General features: G+C 39.8%; 4 protein-coding genes across 13 annotated transcripts in view; 2 read left to right on the forward strand and 2 right to left on the reverse strand.

Moving 5' to 3' along the window:
- Nucleotides 1–2,422: 2,422 nt before the first annotated feature.
- LOC104814484 (uncharacterized protein SLP1-like) lies at nt 2,423–6,441 on the reverse strand. 5 transcript variants are annotated; one of them, XM_019202646.1, is made up of 5 exons: nt 6,317–6,441; nt 5,252–6,091; nt 4,612–4,831; nt 3,313–4,451; nt 2,423–3,182 (listed from the first exon to the last, which is right to left on the reverse strand). In XM_019202646.1, exons 3-5 carry the CDS (start codon nt 4,772–4,774, stop codon nt 2,634–2,636), a joined length of 1,851 nt encoding a protein of 616 aa, XP_019058191.1. In that variant the 5' UTR covers nt 4,775–4,831; nt 5,252–6,091; nt 6,317–6,441; the 3' UTR covers nt 2,423–2,633. The 5 variants fall into 5 exon arrangements, with proteins under 5 accessions (XP_019058191.1, XP_019058195.1, XP_010540845.1 ...); XM_019202650.1 differs by having other exon boundaries at nt 6,006–6,137; XM_010542543.2 differs by having other exon boundaries at nt 5,252–6,137.
- Nucleotides 6,442–9,827: 3,386 nt separating this feature from the next.
- LOC104814485 lies at nt 9,828–13,962 on the forward strand. Of its 5 annotated transcripts, none has more exons than XM_010542548.1 (8): nt 9,828–10,071; nt 10,288–10,354; nt 10,467–11,350; nt 12,091–12,223; nt 12,299–12,402; nt 12,564–12,735; nt 12,812–12,943; nt 13,158–13,962. In XM_010542548.1, exons 4-8 carry the CDS (start codon nt 12,098–12,100, stop codon nt 13,803–13,805), a joined length of 1,182 nt encoding a protein of 393 aa, XP_010540850.1. In that variant the 5' UTR covers nt 9,828–10,071; nt 10,288–10,354; nt 10,467–11,350; nt 12,091–12,097; the 3' UTR covers nt 13,806–13,962. The 5 variants fall into 5 exon arrangements, with proteins under 5 accessions (XP_010540850.1, XP_010540849.1, XP_010540847.1 ...); XM_010542547.1 differs by having other exon boundaries at nt 10,554–11,350; XM_010542545.1 differs by lacking the exon at nt 10,467–11,350.
- Nucleotides 13,963–16,626: 2,664 nt separating this feature from the next.
- On the forward strand, nt 16,627–19,462 carry LOC104814487 (ethylene-responsive transcription factor ERF054). The gene has a single exon (XM_010542550.1). It carries the CDS (start codon nt 16,947–16,949, stop codon nt 17,997–17,999), a length of 1,053 nt encoding a protein of 350 aa, XP_010540852.1. The 5' UTR covers nt 16,627–16,946; the 3' UTR covers nt 18,000–19,462.
- Nucleotides 19,463–19,628: 166 nt separating this feature from the next.
- Nucleotides 19,629–19,832, reverse strand: part of LOC104814488 (diacylglycerol kinase 5) — a 4,196-nt gene continuing 3,992 nt past the window's right edge. Inside the window, exon 14 of one of the 2 annotated variants that reach the window (XM_010542552.2) lies at nt 19,629–19,832. The gene's annotated coding sequence lies outside the window, so the exon portion shown is untranslated. The other variant, XM_019202663.1, reaches the window with a different exon arrangement.

Below are 19,832 nucleotides of genomic sequence, written 5' to 3' on the forward strand. Positions count from 1 at the left end.
AAGTTCGGCCACATATATATATATATATATATATATGTATAGATCACGTTAATACAATGTATACAGGAGTCTTTGCTTTGCCCAAGGAAAACTGAACGCCAAATGATAATGTTCGGTTCTGTGGAAGAGAGTAGACGTAGTTTACTAGTAAATTGGGCGAGAGAGAGAGACTGTAATCGCTCCATGCCGAATACGGGGTCACGAGAGTGCACAACACGCGCAGCCAATCAGAAACAAAACTAGTAGAAATGGATGGCTGCTTCTTCACACTGTCTGGGACATCCCAGCTCTGACGATCCAAGATTTGATATTTCTGGCCGGATGAATGGGCAATTGGATTTAAAAAAGAAAAAGATTCGATTTATTCTTCATTATAATGTCATCTCAAATTCTCCAACGGAAGTCTCCAAAATAAAATTGTAACAAAAATAAATATCTAAAGAATCGTGTCTCTTAATATTTCACCTTTCACCTTTGGTTAAAAAAGATGGGGCGAACTAAGGGTGTCAAAAAAGTCTGAGGCCCGATATCCGGTCTGAATCCGTCCGTAAAATTTACGGGCTTGAGGTTTCAAAAATCAAGAAACCCGATACCCCGTCCGAACCCGCCCGTAAAATTTACGGGCTTGGGCTTCAAAAATCAAGAAGGATGGTTGGTACGTAACAACAGCTTCTACACCTAAATGAAGCTGATAAGCCGTCAAGCGCGTATGTGAGGGAGAAGAAAGGGAACGCAGGGAAGAAGAATAGAGCTGCAGAGGAGGAGGAGTAACGATAGGTGCAGGAGCTTGGAGAAAAAGAGGAAAAGTGGGTCTGCGTTTTCACTGGCTTGTTAATGTCATTTTCCTTTAGCTATTATTGTAACCGAATTCTGCAGTGTATGTAGGCCTGTAATGTGTGAGGGATGGGTATGCTTTTGTTCATATGAAATTGTAAGGGGAGGGGTGAGAAGAGAAGCTCACAAAAATCAACTTCTTTGGGGTTCAAAAAAGCAACACAACAGGGTTCTTATTCTGGATTTTCTACTTCTGAAACCTTATTAGAAGCATCTTCTGATTGGATCAGCATCGTCAACGGTCCATGCGTGCACCTTCTTGTTGAAACATTGAACTCTTATCATTTGTCTTTCATCAATCAAGGGATGATAAACTCCATCACCCTAGCTCCCCTCATTCTCAGCAGGTTGTTTCTCTCCCTAGAAGAAGGATCCACCATCACAATGCCACAAAAACATGGTATCATGACGTGTGGTGAGGGTCCAACATCAGCCAACTTTTCCGTGAACACGAGAGTACTGTGAGGTTTGGTGTTAGTCTGATTATGTCTCTAACCAAACTGTCACTTTTCGCACACCACGCAATTGTTACACCAGGACCTCTCCATCTGAAAACACATGACTAAAATTTGAAGGTAGATTTTACCAAAAAAATGTTGAAGGTAGATGTAACCATAAATCTAAAGGCTATAAGCATAAACAACAATACTGGCTGAGCTTCAGGATGCACATAATTGAGAGAGAGAGAGAGAGAGAGAGAGAAATCACTTGAGTTATCATAAAATTAGAGGGCGTAAGCGGCGGACACGTTCTTGATATCTTAGCATTAGAGCTCTTGGTGCACACAACATGCTAATAAGTGATAGCTGGAAACTTACAACTGAGAGGATATCCTGAGCTAGCCCTTTTTCACACAACGGTGGCCCCACTTTAGCATCACAAGCATAATTCGTGATAATGTCATGGTCGGACACTTGGTTGTAATTTACAAACAAAAACATGGAGAGAAATTTATCAAGGCCTTACCTTCAAAGCTTCTTCGAGGGTACGTGTGAGACATCTAGTTTCTTTACCTGCAGAATGACAAAAGGGAAATAGCCTTAGGCTTGGAGGTGAGGAGTATAGGGGATCGATGCAGATTGTTCCGCGAAATATTACCTGTTTCATGCTCAGATCTCCAACTTGAATGGAAGAGTTACGAGTAATGCGCTGCAGATCCCTGTCTGTGTGAATGGTCAGGCAATGAGGGACAGTATCGATGAGAATAGAGAAAACCATATATATATATATATATATATATATATATGGCACCGTCAGCGGATCGAGAAACATCGACCGTATATGATAATTTGAACTCATCCATGTTCCCAATCATATGTTCTTCAGTCTTATTGTTACCATCAGCAACTGAAGTTGAAGTCGTTCCCAGGGGAGACATGTATTGTTTGCATCAGCAGATTCGTCGCCTTCATTGCCCATGATGATCTGAGGATTAGCTGAAGCATATACAGCATCTTCACCATCGCCAACAGAGAAAGGAGGCCTTGGGCAAGAATCATGATCCCGGCACCACTTGTGTCAGAGAAACCTCACACCTGAGAGTCAAGGAGGGTAAAACCTGAAGCAGCAGTAGGGGAAAAAAAAAGGCTTTGATCGTTTTCTACCATTCAATACTCATTCTCGTGCATAGACGGCATTCAGAAAGTAATCACCGAATTTACGAATCTCTCAGCTGCTGTACAAACCACCTGAGAATAAAATAAGTACAGACAAAATTCATCTACTAATGTTAACAAGGCTTTACAACCAACATCAAACACAAATGGAAGAATAAAACGGCGCAAAGAACAAAACTCTCATCAGAGAGACAACACAAACAAAACGAATGTTGAGCTGAACAATAACAGAAGCCATGCCCCGGCACCACCCCAACCTCCACCAACCACCACTGCAATGGTCGCAACTACCCCGACACCAATGCATACTGTGAACACCATCACACCTTTCTTCTCCATCCACTCCACCTTTTCCTTCATTTCCTCTAACCTCTCCCTAACCCTTTCCTTTTCAGTCTCTGCCCTCATCAACACCACCTCCACCCTCCTCCGCCACTCCCTCATCTCCTCGCTCTCTCTCACAATCACCTCTTGGCTCTCTTTCATGCCCTCCACGTCTATCCTAATCTTCTCCACAATCATCTCTCTCTCTACAGCCTCCCTGTCCATCTCTTTGAATATGGACCCATATCTCGAGTTCAGCTCCTCCAAGTACCTCTCAAGCACCGAGAGATTCAAGTCCAGCGACCTTATCTTCTGCATCAGTATCTTCAGAACGGTATCCCCTGGCATTCTGCTTCCTTGCTGGTGATGCCTTACCTCTTCCACGGGCTCTAGCGGCTTACTCTTTCCGTCATTTTCTCTTTGGAAATCTTAAATTGGTTTGCTGTCGTATCTGGTGGGGTAATGGAGGAACTTTGAAATCCTCCCCAACTGCTTTCCAAAGATCGGTTCCTTCATGAACGCTTGCATTCTGCTTTCCCATTATCGCTTCAGATTTCCCTACCCCACTCTCCGGTGAGGTTTCCGACTCATTCACACTCAGCATGCTCCCGTTAGCACCATCACTCCCCTTGGTACACTCTGCTGTCTGTGTTGGCACTGTCTTCTTCTCTTGCTCAGCTTCTCCTTCAGGGGTTTTGAATATACTGCTGTCTTGGATGGATATTAGATCCTTCAGCATTCGTTCCACAGCATCCACTCCATAAACTTCAATCAAACTCAAAGTGCAATAGAATTCTGAACCGTAGTGGCTTACGAAGTTAAGTTTCAGATATCTCACCCATTTTGGTTCTACCAGCGTGAAGTTCTGCTCGTGCTTTACGTTTGCAGCCGTAAAGTTTCCCATATGTACCCAGGTATCAGTCGGATAGACCAGGCTGCCAAGCAACTGAAAATCCTTCAGATTGGAAGAGTAATGCTCCAAATTCGCAATCTTGATCGTATCCACCAATGTTTCCTCGGAAAGTTCTATGACGACAAATTTCTCCTCAGCAGAACATGGATTACGGAGGTATTTATCGTTGTCCCGGTTTAAGATGCTTGGAGCTCCCTTTGCTTCCTTGTTAGAAGACAAGACTTTTGCGCCCTTAGAAGCAGAGGCATAATTGTACTCCTTCCCTCCAAGCTCCATCCTGTGAACCACGCCACTGACCTGACCTGACAAAGATTTATTTCTAGAGCTGAATGTTTTGCTCTTGAACTCATCAAGGCCAAGTGGAACAGCACGAGATAGCCGATCAAGCTTGGAAACATTGTTCACGATATCATTCCCTGAACCTGTGATATTCATCTCACTATGCTTCACAAGGTCGTCGTCCTTTTTCTCTATATCATTCCCATAATCTATGTTATTGATCTCCCTCGGCTTCACAAATTCATTGTCTTTGGTTTCCATATCATTCCCAAAATGTGTGCTATTGATCTCACTCTGCTTAACATAGCCCCTGTGTTTGTTTTCTTCAACTGGGGTTGTATCATCACTACTAGTAGGACAAAAATCCAGGGCACAATGAACAGAATCAGAATCCAGCGATGGCGGTTTATCGGCATTCTCAGCTTTCTCATCTAGTCTGCTATCATCTGAATCGATTTCTCTGACAGGAAAGACTAAAGATGCATCTGCAAATGCCAAAAGTAGTTTCTCAATCTGCTGACGGAGAAAAAAAGACAAAATGCTACGGAGAATAACTCTATCTTCAATTTTGTAATCTCTCTGTGTATGTATACATTCTATAGTTCATTGTGAGTCTCAAAACTAAAATAAAAACTAGCGGGTTACCTCTGTCACCGTCTCCACGGCTAATCCATAGGGTGGAGAGGAAAAGAAGCCCCCATAGGAGGCAAACCAGTGACAGAGAGACTTTGTAGAAACAGTTCCTTCCATGAGAAACGTTCTCATAAACTCTCCTTCTAAGAAGAAAAGCTCTGCGTGATCTCTGCATTGCACATCCAGTCAAGAGCAAAACAACCAATTGGATCGGGCACACCCACCACGCCGCCTGGTATTAGCAACACATATTGGATAAGCATGTTAACTAAAGATGCGGCAACATATCTCAAACTGCAAAAAAAAGAAGAAAAAAAGAGCTTTTTGTGCTGCATGAGGATGGGAGAGGAGCAGATCTGATAAAAATGTGAAAGCTATCAAAAGAAAGTCGTACCGGGTAAAATATTCAGATGAATTGGATAGAAGTGAAGATATGGCAGGACAAATCTAAAAAAACTACCAGCTGAGAATTTCATATGCAAAATTCTGCCACATTACTCGACCACACAGTACACTCAAGGTGTCTGAAAACAAAAATCTCCTCAGACAAAAAAAAAAAGATAATGTCCTGGACATCTCAAGCCTGAAAACGAATTTTCTTCCTCCAAAAAAATGTATAAAAAAACTGCAGGAGGATTGATAAACAAGTTACCTCAGAGTAATCTGCAGTAGGTCTGCTGCAAGCTAATCAATGCCATATTTTTTTTCCGCATTTGCTTTGCCACAATTCTTGAAACCCTAAACCCTAAACACTCTAAACCCTAAACCCCAAACCCCAAACCCCAAACCCCAAACATTGATACATTTGTCTAAACCTAAAGTTCGGTTACCATTTTTCACAAAATACAAATAATAAAATTTTTCTGACAAACAACCATGAGAAACTTGAAATATCATCAGCAGAATCGCAAATGTCATCAACATTGAACCCAACAACCATGACAAACCTAAAGTTCGGCCACCATTAAGAGGCAAATTTATTCTTTATACAGCATTGAACCCATCAAGCTCTCAACTCTCAAGTATTAGATACAAGAGGTCACACAAATCAGTAAACAGTAAAAGTTTAACCCATCCTGGAATCATCAACCATCCAAATAAATGCATCAAGATACACTACCTGTTGTCTTCCCCTTAATCATTTAAAAATTTGCAGACGGAATTTTATAGTCTCTAATGATTCCTGGGATAGCTATAAGGTTGTAGAGAGTTCTCCCTTGGATTACTTGAAAGTGATGTGGTGTCAACCTAAGATTCTGTCTAAACCTAAAGTTCGGCCACCATTTTTGACAAAATACAAATAATAAAATTTTTATAACAAACAACCATGACAAACTTGAAATATCATCAGCAGAATCGCAAATATCAGATCCAGTGGACAGTGGAACGGGAGCTAATTGGTTGACCTTTGGGCCCACAGATTTGTCTAATAGAGAAAGGCTTGTTCTGAGAAGGCAATCCCTTAAGATTGCAGTAGGTGAGTTATCGATCTCTGCGCAATTGAAATTGTGAACATCACCAGAAGAAAAGGCGCAAATCTGGTAAACCAGAAACAAGAAGCAGAGTGAAGACAGCAAATCTGACAAACCAGAAACAACGGCACCCCGAACCCTTATCGACCAAACGCTAACCTAACGAGACCTATGAGATCAAAAACCGATACCCTAACTGAGAAATCTCGAACAATAAATCGAAAACCAAAATCCTAAAGACAAACCTGAGGCACACGCGATAGACGGCCGACACGAAGAGAGAGGTCAGCTCGGCGACGGGCGAATCGGGAGGGGGGGGAGAGAGAATTAGCGAGCAACGATAGTTTGAAGAAAGAAGTCGTGAGGATGTGGGAAATGTAACACTTTAATGAATTAGGTGGTAACTGAGATTTTAAATTAAAATTAAAAAAACAATGTATGTACATACAAATATATATACACATATTAAAAAAAATAAAAAATAAGGGCAATATGAACTTTGTGTATTTGGCAAATAAATATACAAACTTTCATTTTGATAATAAAATACACCAACTTTTATATTTTTAGCGTAAACCTCCACAAACAATAATAACATAAAAAAATAACGAAACCATCAATACATCATGTACAGTTATATATAAATATCATATCATTTGTTTAATAAAACTATATAATTAATTATATGTAATAAATTTATTATTAACATTATTTAGTGATTTTGTTTTTTATGTTCAAAACATAATGTATATGGAAAATGAAACCCTTGAAATGCAAATATATTATGTTTTGAACATCAAAAAACAAAATCACTAAACAAGGTTTATAATAAATTCACTAATTATATATATTATATTTTGAATATAAAAAAACAAAGTCACTAAACAAAATTAATAATAAATTCACAAAACATAATTAATAACATGGTTTTATTAAATAAATGATATGATATTTATATACAACTGTACTGACCATGGCATACCATCTGATAGTTGAAACAATCATATGGACGAAGCAATTTATGATCACAAGATCCAATCCTATCTATCCTCGAGTTCCGATTCAAACAGGCTCCAAAAACTGCTCCAAATCCGCTGTTTTTATCGTCGTAAAAGATCGTTATCTTTACTAATCTTCTCGAAGCATCTACATATATCAAGAGAAGTTACAAAATACATACAACATCACCAAATTTTATATAAACACATACAATTTCTAACAGTTTCACAAACTTAAATACATGGACTTAGAGTCGGGCATTTCGGTTCGGTTCTTTGGAACCGGACCGAACCGAACCGTTAAAACGGTATTTTTTCCGACCCGAAACCGCTGTTATTTCCCGAACGGTACCATTTTTAGAGAACGGAATTTTCCCGAAACCGAACCGAACCGAACTTTAAAAATCCCGAAAAACCGAATATTTTTAAAGGAAATCTATCATTTTTTTAATAAAATCCGGAACCGAACCGAACCGATACCGAAACCGAACCGAACTGAATACAATAAAAAACCCGATTGGTACCTATTTTTGTAAAACCGAAAGAACCAAACCGATCAATTATATCCCGAACCCGAACCGTTTCCCGAAACGTCCACCCCTACATAGACTGACAATAACGGGCGACATGATTAACTGACATAAAAGACAATAACTAAAACATTAGTGGCATATGTTAATGATATAAACTTGGTTGACTTTTTTGGTATGTCGTAAGCCATCAGTTTCATTTCTTTTAGGAACTTGATACAAACCAAGCACCAACAAAACCTTCCTTTGACCAAGGTCCTTCAAAAGCACGATCAACCATCACTTTCAACATTTGACGTAAAAGAGTTACTCCACTTCGTTTTCTTCAATAGATTGTTCAAAATTTTTCTCTCCACTGTTTATTTTTGCCTTCCTCATTAAAGCAATTCCCCACCGACTCTTCATTTCTCATGGACTGCTCATTTGTTCTTGCGTCTAAACAATACTAAAAACCTATGGTAACTTGATTTTTGATATGTCTTTAGTGTTTTCTAAAGATGTCACCGTTGCTTCAAATTTCTCCGATATAGAAACCAAAATTTTTCTATACAATCTTATCATTATTGACTTCAATGCGAAGAATTCTTACCTTGATGATTATATTGATAAGATGATCAACATAATCTTTCACAAACTCGTTCTGCTTCATTTTCTGTCGTTCAACTTCTCACAATAAATTTAGAACCTTCAATCCTCAATTTTTTGCATCCTCTTCACACCCTTTTTTTTAGAAATTCCCACATACTTTTCGCGATTCAAGCCTCATAATCTTGATGAGGATCGAGGAGAAATTGCAACAAACATGCACGATTCGGCCTTTGCTTTCCTCGTCATTTTCTCTTTGGAAATCTTAAATTGGTTTGCTGTCGTATCTGGTGGGGTAATGGAGGAACTTTGAAATCCTCCCCAACTGCTTTCCAAAGATCGGTTCCTTCATGAACGCTTGCATTCTGACAACTCAAACTTCATAGTTTTCTACCACTTAAAGCTTTGATCTTATTGTTAATTTTATCTACTCTCCTCTCAAAAGAGATTCATCTGTTAAAGACACATTTATTTCTAAAATTATCAGAACACCTACATATATATAACTTCTTCTTCATTGCATTGAATAATCAGAAGGAGTTACAAAATACATATAACATCTATACACTTATAAATACATACATATAACTGCTATATTGCAGTTCCTTACCATTCACAAACTTAAATACATAAAATTTACAATAACTTACAACATAATTGACACATAAAAGACAATAACTAAAGCATTAATATCATATGTTAATAATATAAACATGATCGATTTCTTTGGTCACCCAACTTCATTTCTTTTAGGATCTTGATACTAACCAAGCACCAACAGTCTTCGATGAGTCACACATCCACCTGCCACACGCATAATGTGTGCATATATTTCCGGTCCGATATCTCATTACCCGTTGCTGATAAGAAATAGGACTTCTCTAAATTGTATAAATAGAGTCAATATGCCTATACATATCCGCCTCAACACTTACAGACAGCCAGCAGTAGGGCTGGACGTTTCGGTTCGGTTCTTCGAAACCGGACCGAACCGAACTTAAAAAACGGTATTTTTTCCGATCCGAAATCGTTCTTAATTTTCGAACGGTACCATTTTTAGAAAATCGATTTTTTTTGGAACTGAACCGAATCGAACTTTAAAAATCCCGAAAAAATGAATACTTTTAAAGGAAATCTATCTTTTTTTTTTAATAAAACCCGGAACCAAATCGAACCGATACCGAGACCGAACCGAACCGAATACAATATAAAAACCGATTGATACCTATTTTTGTAAAACCGAAAGAACCGAACCGATCAATTCTCGTCCCGAACCCGAACCGTTTCCTGAAATGCCCACCCCTAGCCAGCAGTGTATAAGATTATAATTGGCTTTCTTATTATCTAGGTTAAACATATTACATATAGTAACAATCAGATCCTAAAGATTAGTAAGTATTCCTATAATTTACAATCTCAAAATATCTCCAATAGAGTGCACCTCTAGATGAAACACATTACTTGGAGAACGAGAACTCAGAATGTTCAGCCCTAAACCCAAACCTTAAAAAAAGGGAGATGAAAAAAGAAATTTGGTAGCTTGGGCTTGATCTTGGGCTTGGGCTTGGTCTTGGTCTTGGTCTTGGGCATTAGACCGAGTTCTAATTAATTTGTCGTAGATCTCGGTGTCTCATAGGCTCAGACCCAAGGCAACGTATACCAGCAGTTTCCGGCGAAATCTGAAAGCACCGACCTCAGATCCCGCGAAAAAATTAATCCAGCCCCAAGCAGGGAAAATGGCAAGGATTGAGCAGATCGATGATGCGGACAAGACGAAGAAGATGAAGAATAGGAACCATGGCTCTACCAAGTTCTTCGTGTTCGTCGATTACCTTTTCCTCTTCATATTTTTCGCCTTCCTCTGTTTCATCGTCCTCAAGATTTTGGGTGCGTAAACCCCTACATTATCTTCTTCTTTTCTTCAAATTCATTATTTAGGTGTAGTGATAAATTCTGCAACTCCTACATCCATAGCTCATGTTCAGATATGATATACTACTGGTCAGGATTTTTTGGTTGGTACGCGGTGGAATCGTTAATTATCATCGATCGCTTGGCGTTGTCAATTGAATGAAATCGATTTTTGGAATTAACAATGCGCAGGATTTGGATTTGGATTTGGATTGAGCTGATAGGGGCACATGGGGATGAAAAGAATCGCGGTTCTCTGGTACTTTTTTCGAGCCTTGTAGCTAATAATTCTTTCACTGCTTTTGCGCTCTCTTTCTCCTGGCAATTGTCTCTGATACATTTTCATTCTTCTTTGACTTGGCAATACTAAGGTTACTTGTATCGTTTGTTTAATCTGCCTCTGATAATTTCGTCTTACATCCTTCCCGTGATGCACTGCCATACCCCTCGGCGCATAGGCAAGGCTACTCGGCCGAGACCCGGCAGATGCCTACTCGGCCTCAGCCTTGCGTACCATGAGTACCGAGGGTCTGTCACATATCTCTTTTGTTTCATCTGATTTATTTGTGTTGTATTGCAATGATCTTTCTTTTTGGAGAATCTATGTAAGAATCTTAATCCACTTGGAACATTCCACGACGAACTGGGGAACTACTACTTAGAGGTTTGGGTTTTCTTTAGCATAACATGTGTTTCCATGATTTGAGGCAAAGTCTGGTCTATATATGAAAGAATGAACCAGACATTTTTGGCCATTTTGGTCGCTTTCGCCTGTCTCTATGGGTGTATCGTGATTTTGGACGCCTTTTTCTCCTCAGTTACCAGTCATTTGAAGCATTCACTGTTGTTTTCTACATGTTTTTTTCAAAACATTATGTTTGTTTTTAGAATAGGATGCAAATAAACCCCCTGGATTTCATCTCAAGACAGACTTAGAAACGAAAGACACCATCTCTCTCTCAAGCAAAGAGAGGACAAACAGGACCGTGAAGAAATAGCTAGGCACATTACCTAGACAGTGCAATGCACTTGAGAAAAGGGAAGGAGAAGAGTATACTTTCATGAGAGAGGGGGGTCATGGTAACATATTAAGAGCGGAGGGTTGAATTGGAGAGAGTCAGAAGAAAGAATTGTTAGGATCTTCAATATGAGGTTTGAAGGCATCCACCATTGATTCACTCATTCAAGGTTTTGTGTGCTCCTTGGTCTTGGGGAGTGTCCTCTTTCGAGAGAAACTCTCGTATGAAATCCATAGGTTAGTCAGGCATTCTTCTACGTGAAACTCCATTAATGCTCCCCCACTCCTTTGACAGCTTATTAACACGCATTTTCGTAAAAATAAATCATATGTGCATATACCTTTTGATGATGATGAATGGATGAATGATGAATGACGATGATGATGATGATGGTGATGATGCGTGAATACAGGGAAATGGTGGGTTAGATTACCAATTCCTTTGGCCAAGAGAGTTATCTATCCCCTGCTTCTGCTCTGCTCTATAATTTCTCAAACAGGCTGAATTTTATACTTTGGACTCGAGCATGATTACATCTCCAAAATCCAGACATGAATGCACGATAAATGCCTAGAATGTTTTCGAAATCCGTACTGTTTTGATCTTTGGTAAGTTGAGGTTTCATATGCAAAAAGTGGCACCCCAAGCAATGAGTAGTGAATTATTAATTACAGTGGAAAATATGGTAATTAAAAAGAAAAAGGGGAAAAGAAAGATGGAGAAGCAGTTGATGGAAGGGTAACTGCCGAGTGCCACTCTCTCCTGAACTCTATTTTTTTTTTTGGAACTTTATCTGCTTCACTTGCGCATCACCATCTCCTTCTCACTACCTCATTTCTGAGATGTTTGGGTTTCTCTTCGGTTGGCGAAACGCTTCCAAATGGTAGAAGCTTATTATATCATAAAGATACAACTTCGCCATCTGCCCAATACTTTGCGTACCAATAGTTTTTTTTTTTTTTTGGATTGGTGGCAGCAAAAGGATGGTGAAGAAGGTGCAGTGCCGGCTGAAGCTGCTCAGGAACAAGAGGTACGCCATTGTGAGGCACTTGAGGGGAGATGTAGCTCAGCTTATCAGAATGGGAGACCGAAATCGAGCACTCAGTCGGGTAACATTCAGAACCCAATTTCAGCTGTTTGTTTATCGAGAGAGAGAGAGAGAGAAAAGACTCACGGTCTGACAGGCTGAGCAGCTCCTCAGAGATGAAAACTTGATGGCGGTTTATGAGTTGTTAGATCACTTCAGCGAGTTCATCATCATCCATATGCCCTACATTCGAAGGCATAGGTCAGTCCTTTTTCTGATCCATGGATCTGACACTAGAAAGATTGTTTGCGCTCTGTGAATATCGAACCACGGATTGAATCCTTTCCTGATCGTCGTATTTGATGCCAAAAGGTTTATTAACAAGCAGTTTTGACTAAATTAAGACTTGTATGTGGAAATAGAGAATTGCCTAATGATATCAACGAAGCAGTTTCGAGCCTTGTATTTGCCTCTTCAAGGTGTGGAGACATACCCGAGCTGTGCAGCATCAGACAGTTATTCGGACAACGTTACGGGCAAAGATTTCTGGCGACGGCTCTGCATCTTCTGCCTGACAATCTTGTCAATTGCCAGGTTCAGTCTCTTGCTTTTTTTCTCATTAGTGATTATCTGGAAACATTCATTAGTGCTTTGGGTTCCTCAATCACAGATCAAAGAGAAACTCTGTGTAGTCTCTGTGCCGGATGATGTTAAGTCCAAATTGGTTGACGAAATAGCGAGGGAGTACTGCCTCGGTTTAGAGGTTTTGGCTCTTGAATACACTGCCGGGTTTCACAAACAGGTGACATTTGCACATTTTCTTCTGCTATTCATGTAACAAGTAGAAATCTATAGCTGAGTACCACAGGGAGCTTTGCTCTGTAGGAAGGGATAGGGCAAATGAACTATCCAGCATATCATTAGGGCTTTCTTAGAGATCAAGAAAATATATTGCTCGACTGATTCGGCATCATTTTTGCGTCGCTTGTATCCATTTCATGTATGAACGTGCACAGGTCAAAGAAAGCAAAAGTGCAGAGATTGAGAGGAAAGAAATCATGAGTTGCTCCGCTGGTTTCTCAGTTGAGAAGCCCTTTCCATGTCAAGAGCAACATGCAGAAGTGGACGCTTACGATGAAGCAGAAGTATATAAATTCACCATCACGGAGCTTGATATTGAGAAAGGTGGAGAAGTGGGGAGGAGGGGTAACAGGGGAAGAGATGATACCGAAATAGCGACGATATATCCCGAGTATAACATCGAAGAGTTGAAGGCAAAGGATCAGAGAATGTTCAGATTCGTAGAGAGAGTGAGGGATATTCATGAAAAGAGCTTGGACGAAGTGTCCCAAAGCGAGAAACCTGGGTCAATCTCTGGAGGAAAGAGTAGGAGATCAAGGAGGAGATCAAGATCATGGGAGACTGTAATGAAGAACGACATGGCAAGCGTGGTGTACTACCGCAGACACGGCTGCAAAAGGCATCAGAAACAGGTGAAGCCGTACAATGTTTCCACGTGCCCCAATAAACAACACTCGACGTCCAACGGGTCAAACTCGTGCGGAATCATGGTTCCAAAGCACGTGCATCCCAAGCTCCCTGACTACGATGAAATTGCAGCTAAGTTCATGGCTCTCAGGAGAGACAACATGTATCCTTATTGAAGTCCTTGGTCAGAAAACATTGAGAATTGCTTTGTCTTCTTTAATTACAAGCACCATTCATTCATTGCGTGTCCGAATTTGTGGTCATTTGTTTTGGATCCTCTTAACATTTGGAATTCCAAATATCATTCGATGTGACAGTACACATCACATACCATGTCATAATTCTGCACCATGCCAACAAATTAAATCGGTATTAAACTGTACCGGTTCAATCGGATCATTTTTCTCTTTAAATGTCCATTCTTCAATCAAAATCTAAACACCTAATTGTCTAACGAGCCAGCTCGACTAAGTTCGATTCTGATCGAAATAAGATATTGCTCATACGGTTAGGTTTGTTTCCAAATGAGTCAAAAAAAATATTGACTCAATTCGATTTGTTTATTCCACAAAATTTTTTTTTTTTATAACGGAGGAACCCTAGCTGCTACCCTTCGGATTTAACGGTCCGATGGGAAGATATCAAGATTTAATTGAATCGGTTGGAAATCGATTGCAGAATTTTATTTATTAAAACGACCAGAAATCCATTCATTTTTCGATTGGATCAAACTTTGAAGGCATCAATGCCCACATGGTTTTAAATTACGATCGATTAATATCGAATTTCGGTGGTTCAAATCGAAGATAACTGTTATTTATCCAACAAAATTTGTAGATACGTAGAAACTATTTTACGTTGTTTGTGTCTTAAATAATGTTTTGGAAAACGAATGGAAAGTCTTTTTTCCATTGCATTGGAAACTGTAAATATATTATTATTTTTATTTCAAAAAATATTTTATAAATAAAATAAATTATAAAAAAGATGGTTATCAGAAATTATATTATAGCATTAATTTTTTTCGAGATAGAAATAATTTTTAATCCATTTTGATCTAATTTATTGTTCACCGACTTTGGTTCAGGTACACGACTTGATGAGTTGTCGACTTCTTACATGACAAAAATCTATTGAATCTCTCGTAACTAACTTTTGTCTCTTTGGGGTTTGTTTTTCCTCACGCCGAAAGTTGGGGGCTTCTTTCCTGTGGCTTTGTCCTTGTCCCTGCCCTTAATCGTTTAATCCCTATATATCCAAATTATTTATTATTCCCTCACTTTCAAAATATTTGTAGTTTTAGATTATTTTCTATATTTCAAAATATTTATAGTTTTACATTTTCAAGACATTTTTTATAATAGTTTTCAATTTTATCCCTACCAAATTCCAATACATTATTAATGATTGCATTGTTTTTATTATTAAATAAGGGTATATATGACTTTTGATCCATTTTAAAAAAAATGTGAAACAATTTAAAACAACAAATATTTTGAAACAGAGAGAGTATGTTTTACTTGCTCATATATCATCTGCTTGTGATTGTAATGAACTATTTTTGTTCAATATTGAAAAATATAAATTCGAGATGATTAACTTTATCTGTTTTTTTTTGTAATTTATGAAAGCAAACATCATGAATGTACAATATAAGTATATAATAATGTTCTTTATTGTTTGTTTTTTTAATCCTTTAAGAGACACGGATATTTTGGAAGAAAAGGTTATGATCGAAATAGAAATTGATGCTTTCGGTTTCCAATAACAAAAAAAAAAAGTGAATTTTCATTTGTATTTCAAACTTGGTCGGTTTTGAGTGCATCCCGTGTGGGCGAAGATTTATAACAAAATTATCAAAGTCAAAGCTGACTTTGACCAGCTGCCAACCCGAGCGTCATCCTCATTAAACCCCAATTAAACATTGTTATAAAAAATGCATTTATATTATATATGGTGCATGCTTAGCTTTAATCATGCCACCCTTAGCCGACCAAAACCCCTCAGCCTGTCCATGCAGTTGACTGCTCTGAGATATTTTTTTCTTCGGCAACAATTGAATACATACATAATTGCACCAATATTGTATTCCTTCCTTCGCAAACAGCTTTTCTGCTTCTTTTTTATTTTACTTTATTTGAAGAATCTATAAACTTCTTTATATTTTTACTTTTTATATGTAAAATCCAACAACATTCAAGAAGGGGAAGAAAACCAAATATTGAAATTGTTCCTTTGCAGGGCTTGATTAATATAATTGACCTATAGAACGGGATAATTCGATGATTTGTATCATTATGGCAATTAATGTATATATTAAAGATCTGCATTTTTATCAATTAGCTTAAACTAAGGTTGTTGCATTATAAAAGGAAGGAGAGCATATCCCACCGTCCAAAACTCGGAACATCCCAACAACAAAAACGAAAGGAGGAGAAAAGAGAGCATGCCACGTCATCGTACGGACACTGGACACATTGTCCCGGTCTCGAGTTAGTCGGCAGTGAATCAATGGACGGAGGAGGCATGAATTAGATTCGAAGCAAAGGTAGATTTTTTTTTTTTTAAAGACAGAGATGAATGCTGTGCCTGTGGGGACCCACCGTGCAAGGGCTTCCATTGATTAGTCTAGAGAATAACATCACGAGTCCGGATGTGAATCTTGTTGATGATATTAATATTGCAGATAGATTTTACTATTATTAGAAATAAACAATTATTCACGTACTTTGGACTTTCGATTTTTAATACTAAATTTTATTCTTCGATTGATAAGAATTAAAGTCAGCATATTTTTTTTGAAATCTCCCAATAGAATCGGTTATGGATGTTTTATAATTCATAAAAAATTATTGAAAGCGAAAACGTAGATAAAACCCTAGCTGTCTCGATTTTAAAATTCAAACATGGACGGAACTAGATGCAAAAAAAAAGAAAAAAGAAAAAAAAGGAAGTGGTCACAAATATTTATATGCTCTGTTATAAACCCATGTTTCAGAAAATACAGAGCATTAAAAAGACTCTCTCTCTCTCTCTCACCAAACATCCGATGTTTCTTCCCCAGACAGAATCCCCCTCTCTCTGTATCTTCTTCAACAGTTTCCACAGATCTTCCTGAATGGGATTTTCAATAATTAACGGTTTTTAAAAATCACAAGTCGGGATCTTTGACCAGAAAGCTTATCTGGATATCATTTCTGATTCCTTTTCTCCAACTTTCTGATCAGTGGCCATCGTACATCTCGTTTTTCTTCACGTAGAGGAGTCAAGGGTGGCCGCGGCAAAGAACAGAAAAGAGTGTCGATTCAGGCTCGGAGATGGAGGAGGAGCATAAGATCAGCAGCAGCAGCAGCAAGGGCAAAGACGTCGATTCAGGCTCGGAGAGGTCTATGCAGTGGAAGTCAGTTTTAGGAGAAACGTCCCAGAGAGCTTTGAAGAAGATACGGAGCCCCGATCATCGGCATATCCCCTATTATCTCCTACCCTCGCCATTTCCTTCCTCTGTCTCTGCTTTCCCCGATCCATCAATCCAGCTTCCACAACAGTCAGGATACGTTCCCAGCACCAACCAGCCAAGCCAAAGCCAGCAGCGGATTATCTCCTTTGCTCCTCAACATCAGCAGCCAATGGCTCAGCAGCGGCAGTATCTTCTTCAGTATTGGAGCCCGAGAGGAAGACTGGCGATGATGAACAGCTTAGGCCAAGAGGGTGGTCAGCTGAGGCCGTCCCTTCAGCCCTTCAGTGCCACAAAGCTATACAGAGGAGTAAGGCAACGGCACTGGGGAAAGTGGGTTGCCGAGATCCGTCTACCACGTAACAGGACGCGTCTCTGGCTTGGCACCTTCGATACAGCCGAAGAAGCCGCCTTGGCTTATGACCGTGAGGCCTTCAAGCTCAGAGGGGAAAACGCTCGGCTTAATTTTCCCGAGCTGTTCGTCAATAAAGAGAATGCATCAAACTCTTCGCATCAGGAACAACAGGAAGTAAGCCGTGCCTTGCATGAGCCGAGCAAGGAAACCTTGCAGAACGAGCAAGAGGCGGCTAATGAATCTAGAGTAGATAATCTTGACGAAGACTGGGGTATCGGATCTAGCGAAGCTGTGGCAGGGGAAGGTGTCGTCTGCGATGCTGGGGAAATGGGGTGGCGAGAGATGGCTGAGGCATGGTTCAATGCGATTCCAGAGGGCTGGGGACCTGGAAGTCCGGTTTGGGACGATCTGGATACAACCAACAATCTTCTGCTGCAGCCTCAGCTTTCGTTTTCCAACCAGAATCAACATGAACCCTGTGATGCACAGCCGGAAGACTCTTCCTCCCTTTCCTCGCCTTCTTGCCCCATGAGGCCTTTCTTCTGGAAGGACCAAGACTGAGAAGGTGGCTTGTCCCCCAAGCTTCCTTTCTTTACCGTGATTTCGGAACAAGGGAGTGATTATTAGGCAGCCAACTCCCCAGGTTAATAAGTTCTCCGCGTCACCCGGTTTATATTCTTTTGCATGTTCGATGGTATCTGAGTCATAGGTTTACTTAGTACAGGACCCAAATTAGACGGAGACAGTTTTTGTGATCTCCCATCCAGATTCATTCAGTCACCGACATATTTTTTTCCTGTCGGAGAACGTGAATCAATCTACTCCTTTACATAGTTTAACTGCATACATATCGGTCCTTGTCTTTTTCTATTAGTGCATATCTCATATAATAATACGTAGTGTGTACCTTAAGAGTTCTCGTGCTATATTTGGTGTTCTCTCAATCTCCATCCATGAAGCCTCTCATAGCACAAGCTTCCACAACCCACGAAGCTTGGCGTTTCAAACTACGTATCAAACAAATTAAGGATAGACAACGTTCCATGGTCAGCCTATGGATCCCGAATATCTCTTTGACATTCTCCTCTGGTTTCGGCCGAGTCTTCGTTTCCAGCAACAGACATGGCAAAAACAGCAACGTCAGACCTGTCATCAGTCATGGCAGTGATGCGTTTGGAGTCTTCTTCTTGTATGACCAAGTTATAAGCTTCTTCGAGGCTCGGCAAGGGTTGTCTGGAGAGGAGGTTCGATGTTTAGAGTTTAGGGTTTAGGGTCGAAAATGCATGACATCTTCCCACAACTTAGTGAGTTCGCTGAAATATGCTTCGACAGTCATTCCTTATTGTCGGCAATTCGCCAAGTCGTTGTGTAGCTTCAGAAGGCGAGGTGCATCGATCTTTCGCATATTCGCGGTGAACAACGTCTGATCGGAGATCCGATTCCAGAGTGTTTTTGATCTATGATATGAGCAGAGCATTGTTCGTATCTCAATCTTCAAAGCAGATTTCAGGACCAATCCATCAACAAAACCAAACTTCTTTCGAGACTTGAGAGTCTGATGAATGTTGACAGCCCATTCATCATAATTGTCGTCTCTCAACAACGGTTGCGAGAGGATGAGACCCGGATTATCGTTGGGTGTGGTCATAGGGAGAGATTGTTCGTCGAGTGGCAACAATGTTGGTTACCATTGGAGTTGTCGCAGCCATGGTCGGATTCGAAGTCGGGGTCGGTTCGGAGGATCTGTTTGTGTGGGAAGACATGAGTGGGTAGCTTAGACCTGATTTGCATTGTTTCCAGACTCTGATACCATATCACGGTACATCCGAAATGAGTAAAAAGAAATCTGTCGTCCATTCTCATCTGCAACTCAAGGTATATTACAGACACGGGCGATCCTTTAACCCAAAATCTGAGAAGGAAAATACAGAGCAATATGCAGAGTTCCCATATTGGGTTTGATGTGCGAATATAGTCTAACTTCTAACGAAATTATTCATTTTTTATGAATTGAATAGCGGAATTTTGGCAACATCACGTTTAAGAAGCAGCTCGAATGTTCATTATTATTCTGATATTAAGAGCAATTTTGTTGAGTGCAAGATAATCACAAGAAGAAGATCGGACAGACGTTGAAAAAGGAAAATGGATAGCAATCGGAAAACTAAAGAAATCGGCGACAAACGGAGCAATACAATAAACCGAAGAATGAAACAGAAAGTAAAGCGGAACAAGAGAAACAGAGCCAGTTGCATCTGAAGAACAGAGCAGCCAAGCCAAACATGTTTTGAATATGTTGTCTGGTTTATTAAGCATGAAGAGAGCAAAGAGCAATTGCAGCTAGCTAGCTGACTCAGGCAAACAAACAAGTGTGTATATATGCAACCAGGAATG

The sequence above is a fragment of the Tarenaya hassleriana genome, unplaced genomic scaffold (assembly GCF_000463585.1).
Source record: "Tarenaya hassleriana unplaced genomic scaffold, ASM46358v1 Cleome21, whole genome shotgun sequence".
Lineage (NCBI taxonomy): Eukaryota > Viridiplantae > Streptophyta > Magnoliopsida > Brassicales > Cleomaceae > Tarenaya > Tarenaya hassleriana.

Bases quoted from the DNA above. Each gene is read 5' to 3' on its own strand.
- LOC104814484 (XM_019202647.1), bottom strand. From the start codon at position 4,774: ATGCAGAGATCACGCAGAGCTTTTCTTCTTAGAAGGAGAGTTTATGAG. The intron at 4,452-4,611 runs GTAACCCGCTAG...TGGCATTTGCAG, and splicing joins CCGTGGAGACGGTGACAGAG to ATGCATCTTTAGTCTTTCCT. The intron at 3,183-3,312 runs GGAAAGCAGAAT...AGAGAAAATGAC, and splicing joins GGAAATCTGAAGCGATAATG to GGAAAGAGTAAGCCGCTAGA.
- LOC104814485 (XM_010542545.1), top strand. From the start codon at position 10,326: ATGGGGATGAAAAGAATCGCGGTTCTCTG. The intron at 12,224-12,298 runs GTAACATTCAGA...ACGGTCTGACAG, and splicing joins GAAATCGAGCACTCAGTCGG to GCTGAGCAGCTCCTCAGAGA. The intron at 12,944-13,157 runs GTGACATTTGCA...GAACGTGCACAG, and splicing joins CTGCCGGGTTTCACAAACAG to GTCAAAGAAAGCAAAAGTGC.
- LOC104814487 (XM_010542550.1), top strand. From the start codon at position 16,947: ATGGAGGAGGAGCATAAGATCAGCAGCAGCAGCAGCAAGGGCAAAGAC.